The 6,000-nt window shown below is 34.4% G+C and overlaps 1 protein-coding gene across 1 annotated transcript in view; it reads left to right on the plus strand.

Annotated features, from left to right (window-relative positions):
* The window catches only part of Lama2 (laminin, alpha 2), a 544,126-nt gene that overhangs the window by 226,130 nt on the left and 311,996 nt on the right, over positions 1 to 6,000 (plus strand). The window contains exon 10 of the mRNA XM_013026778.1: positions 2,187 to 2,347. Within this exon, the coding sequence (XP_012882232.1) occupies positions 2,187 to 2,347 (161 nt within the window). The remainder of the gene's footprint in view (positions 1 to 2,186; positions 2,348 to 6,000) is intronic.

The following is a 6,000-nucleotide window of genomic DNA, read 5'->3' on the forward strand; positions in this document are numbered from 1 at the left end:
AAGAAAAGAGAGTCATCTGACATCTTAAGCTACTCAGGAGGCTGAAATCACTGCATCATCCTTAGTTCAAAGCCAGATCAGGCAGAAAAGTCTAGGATACTATTTGCAATTAACCAGAAAATATTTGGACTGGAGGTATAGCTCAAGTGGTATAGTACCAGTTGTGAGCAAGCAAACTGAACAAGAGAATGAGGCCTTGAGTTCAGGACAGACTATACCACAGAAAAAGAAGAGTGTATATGTATGTGTATAAATCGCAAACCTGTGACAGATGTAGCTTTTATATCTTCTTACATTGTTTTGTAGACTGCATGGGTTCTAGTGCATTCACTGAGGGATGAATGTATGGGAATGGAAAGCAAAACAGAGGAGATCACACAGCAAGATTAGAGAAGGCAAGAAGCTCACATAAAGGATTGAAAATGGGCACAGTCATGAATTAAAGAACAGAGCCTGCCACTGCCAAGTACTTTGAGCAATGAAATTCACAATGAACTCCAAATATTAAGGAATCAAATGCCAATGGAACTACTTGGTAGAAAATGTTTGAAACTACTTCCAGAGCAATTTCTTGCCAAGTAGAAAATTCATAAAATATATCTGGAACAGTTTCTTTATAGCATATAGAGTAAGTCCTGTCTTCTTTGAAAAGACAAGTAAATTATGCCTCACTGTGAAGGATGTTTCCCTCTGCAATGAGATTAAATTTAAGATATTGGCTATGTTTCCAAGGCATACCTGATTTCTATATAAAATTTATTTTTATCAATATAGAAATTTACATGCAATCTTAAATCTGGAAAGATTAAAAGAGCATTATGTTTTGATATCCAAGGGATGAATTGCTGGAGTCTTTGTTCAGTTTAAAGCCATCTTTTTGCTACCAATTAAATCATAATGTAATTGTCACTACTGTTATTTTATCCCCCTCCTACGAGTGTGTGTGTGTGTGTGTGTGTGTGTGTGTGTGTGTGTGTGTACGCTGCTTGAATTCAGAGCCTGGCTCCACACTCCTTTATTTTTATTGTTGTTGTTAATTAGAGATGTAACTGTCAAGAACTCTCCTGCCTGCGCTAGCCTTCAAACTATCATCCTCAGATTTCAACCTTCTGAACCTTTCCTGTTTTAAAATAAGTAGATTATCATTAAAAATGTTAAAGAAAATAGACATGTAGAATCACAAATATAAGGTGTGCAGAATATTTTTGTTATTGTTTCTTTTAAATTTTCACGATGCATTTTCTGCCAATGATTAAGATTTCTGAAATCTTGATTTGCACCTAAATATATACTACAGTATGGCAGTATCATCATTATTCACCCATTCAAATTTATAAAAACAGTTAAAGTTTTTTTTCAGTTTTATTGTAACTAATGCTTTAACGAAGAATTTTGCTTAGAAAGACTTTGAAATTATTATAAAGATTCCTAGTAAGATAATTTTAAAACAAAGAAGGAAAGAAAATAACTAGCAATACTGTCCTCTACAACCTGTATACCTACAGATCCCAAATTTTTCTCCTGTGAAGTTCTTGATAACTTGTGTCAAATATATAAATAACATTGTAATCAGTGATGTAAGTCACATAATTGCATGTTGACTACATCTTAAAAAGCAAAGAAATGATTCGTTCCTACCACCTCCTCCCTCTCTCCAACAACCCATACATTTTTATTATATATATTTTTTATTATGGTATATTTGTATGATGGTACCTTTATGACATTAGAGAAAGCTTAAATTATAACTTTTTCTAAATATTTTATTTTAAATTGTATTGTAAAAGTGATGTACAGAAAGGTTACAATTACATGATTCAGGTAATAAGTACATTTCCTTTTGAACAGTGTCACACTTTCCCCCATTCTCTACCAGTTTTTCCCCTCCCTATTTTCCTCCCTTCAGAGTTACATAGTTCATTTCCCTTATGCTCTTGCAATGCGAAATGAGAAAAATAACCATTCTTACATTTCTCACTAACTGATGCTGTCAGGGACATATTTGTCCTTTCATAGTTTTAACAATGGTATTGGATTTTGAACAATCATTTCTGCAATGTTCAACTTAAAATATAATTGAGATCCATTCTAATAGGTTGTCCAAATGATAACTATAACTCGAGCCTTAAGTATTAAATCCTTTGTCTATTTGAAAGAGGTTGACATGTCATACATTCTTCCCTGAGGTCGAGCTCCTGGCTCCTGTCACTGCAAAACTGGCTTTGGAGGAGTGGGCTGTGATCGATGTGCCCGCGGTTACACTGGCTATCCAGAATGCAAGCCCTGCAACTGCAGTGGTTTAGGGAGCACAAACGAAGACCCTTGTTGGGGCCCATGTAGCTGCAAGGTATGCTGTTTGTCTTTCACAATGCCCTGCTCTCAAGACCCAAGGCCTTTTCCTTGTGTTCTCTCTTATGTTTTCTTGGCACGAAGCAATTACAGCCCTGTCTACAAATACCTACTATCTATTCACTGTGTCTATAAATGCTCATAACATTCATCGCTGAACAGATGTATCCATGATTTGCACTTATCTACAAATTACAAAATACACTTGCAAAGTCTTTCATGTAAGCTGGGAACGGTGGTCCATGCTTTTAATCCCAGCTCCTTGGAAGGTGGAGGCACAACGATTATAAATTTGAGGTCAAGTCAGGCAAAGATAGTGAGATCTTGTTTACAAAAAATATAAAAATAGGGGCTGGGAAGGTGGCTCAGTGGTAGAGCGCTTGCCTTCCATGCATGAGACCCTGGGTTCGATTTCTCAGCACCACATAAGCAAAAAGAAAAAAGCTGGAAGTGGCGCTGTGGCTCAAGTAGTAGAGCACTAACCTTGAGCTGAAGAGCTGAGGGACAGTGTCCAGGCCCAGAGTTCAGGCCCCACGACCGGACCAAAAAAAAAAAATATATATATATAAATAACAACAAAATGGACTGAATAAATACCTCATATATACTTGTTTAGCAAGTGCAAGACCCTGGGTTCAATACCTATTACTTCAAAAGGAAAAGACTCCCTCTCATTGTTCATTTCTCATCTAGCCTATTCATTTAAAAATGCTATTCATAGCACTCAAAAATGCAAACACTTTGAAATTTTAATTTGCTCAAATCTATATGTTAGCATCTAGTTCTAGAAAGAATTCTGTTTAAATGATACTCTGAAGTCTGAAGATATCTTAAAATTCTCACCATAGCTAATTCTTCTGTTTAATTACAGAAGAGTAAGAAGATCTAGTAGAACTGATTTGAGACTCAATATTTTCTCCTCAGAGTGCTTTTAGAAATGCAATTTTATTTGTTGTACATTCTCCAGTAATAGCTCATCCTGTTAGCGTCAAGGGATGCATTACACTCACAATTTTCACAGAGAGGAAGCAGAGAGACGTGCACTAGTCTAAAATGATAACATTGGTTTATGTGTAGTAATCAGATGACTACATTAACTGAGAGAATAAATAATTCCATGGAAATAGTATCATGCTGTACTGTTTTAAAAATGAAAGTCCTCTTTCACCCCTTACATTTTAATTCTAAACAGAACCTTACTAAAAGTTTTTCTTTTACTAATTTTTTAAACTTCACAAAAAGTTATCAAATGTTGTATGGTTAGAGTTGATATATTTGAATTTAGATAGGTACATATACAAACAGTAAGTAGTAATGTTATAGAAATATTAATTGTAACATTAAATGTATTTGTATTGGGACAAGACTATTGAGCTAAATATAATAACAATTATATAGTAGATGTGTATTATTATACTAAGCACCCATCTTTTGTAGGGCCTTATATTAGGTATATTCGGATGTTAATATACCTAACATTAATCTGTATATTAAGTCTGCATGTTAGGCACCTATTTTGGACTACTGCAATTATTTTACCTACACTACTTATTAGCTGCCTAAGTGAGGAGAACGTCACTAAGTTCTGTGTAAATAATTATCATATAGTAGATTATAGTAGATTTTCTAAATTTAGTACATCTCACTCCAATAGTATCTGAAATGAAAAATTGCTCTTGCACCCCAAGATTGGATAGCAGTCTGTGAGTGCTGACTTGGTCAGGATACTCTTTTCTCTGCGCTGAACTCCTCTGAACAGTCCTGCAGGGTTTTAGTACCCCTTCTCTAGTAATGTTTACCAAAGCATATTGAGGGTGTTTCATTCAGTCTGCAAACTTGTAGAAATTTCAAACCTTAGCTACTTAATAAACAACAACAACAACAACACAATAATGACAGGCAATAAGAAGCTTATGATGGAAGAGGAACTTCCTTCTTCTGTAAAGTGGAGAAAATTAGGCCAGATAAAAAAGGAAGCATTACTCTAGCTATCATTTATAGACTAGTGATGTTGAATATGTTTCAGAAAAAGAGGAGCAAACAAATACAGGAAACAAGCCTCATTTCATTCACTTTGGGAAATGCAGCAGGAAGGCTAAAACAGGAGAGCAGTTTGATTAGTGGAACTCCCAGGGAAAGCTGCTAATGCCTGTGCTCTGCCTGACTCAACGTTGTACTGAGAGTCATTATAATCCTAATAAGAAAAATGCCTCCCATGAAGACACTTGAGACTCTACACACACAATTAAAATGCTACAATAAACAGCAATTAAGAAATAATAAAAGAGATTGAAAAATTAAGTAAATAGCATCATTCAAAATAATGTCTTTGAATGATGTGATATTTTAAATACAAAAATATCAGCTCTTAATATTTTTTAGGATTAAAAACTTGTAGCAAGAAGGTGTAGTAAAAAATCTACATAATTACAAAATTCAAAAATTACATGCCTGTAGCAAAGGAATTATATCATGTATTTTTCATAATTATAGCACAGTACACTTTATCTCAATGTGCAAGGAATGTATTGTGAGCAAAGGCCTGTTGCCTCTATTCACAAGAGTACTAAATAGCAGAGTAGTTCAATAAACTATGCATAGATTTCAAGAACTGAAAAGAACACTTATCAGTGTAGAGAGGAGTGTGATAATTCCTTGGCTTCATAAAAATATGATTTGACATGGGTTTATCAACTGATAATTAACACAGCATGTATCAAAATGATATTAAAAATTGTTGAAGGCTTAATTTCAAGTAAAGTGGTAGAATTTTGACTGAATTGGAAGAATACATATGTATATATATATGAACATATATGTACATTCATGTGCATAGAGAATTGCTATCAAAGCTATTCACAACCAGTATATAAACTATATATATAATTACTATATATACACTACATGTAAAACTATATGCATGTATACATGTGCATATTCCTCTCCAACATACATAATGATCAATAGACATATGCAATGCATTCCTTTAGATTATAAGATTTTTATGGTAATTTTTATTAGAAAGGAATATCTCACTGAAGTATGAAGAGGCTTTAAGGAAATACTTTATTATGACACCTTGGGATTAATATTTTTCCAGTTTTTTACATGACTGATCTCTAAATGCCATGTTGAATTGGTGTGGGCACTGCATTTAAATTCCTGCTATTGCAGCAATGTGCATAATATAGTACATGTGCTACAACACATTTCAATTCAAGAAAAAAATTTCAGAATTCCAGGCCAAGGAAGGAAATATGTCAAGCATAAGATCAAAGATAGCTAAGTAATAAAGTGGTGGGCTAAGGAAGGAGGACAGCCTTAGTTTGAAGATCAGAGACAACGTTTGGTGTTTAAATGCGCTAACTAGAGTTTGGAAGTAGGGCTCTTGACTCAGAGGGAAGCTAGAACTGAACTGACTCAGTGTGGATACCCTGGAAATGCTTTCAAAAGGGAAACTAGAAAAATTCTCCTGTAAACCTGGAAAAGCAAGCAAAGTTTCCCCTTTCTTTAGGGCTTTGAATAGGGGAAAGTTAATACATTGTGAGGAGTACAGTCCTCACATCTGTGTTACATATCGAAATGCAAGCTAATGTGTGTACCACAGTCAAATAGCAAAAAAAAAAAAAAAAAAAAAAAGAATGGAGAGAG

The sequence above is a fragment of the Dipodomys ordii genome, unplaced genomic scaffold (assembly GCF_000151885.1).
Source record: "Dipodomys ordii isolate 6190 unplaced genomic scaffold, Dord_2.0 Scaffold97, whole genome shotgun sequence".
Taxonomy (NCBI): domain Eukaryota; kingdom Metazoa; phylum Chordata; class Mammalia; order Rodentia; family Heteromyidae; genus Dipodomys; species Dipodomys ordii.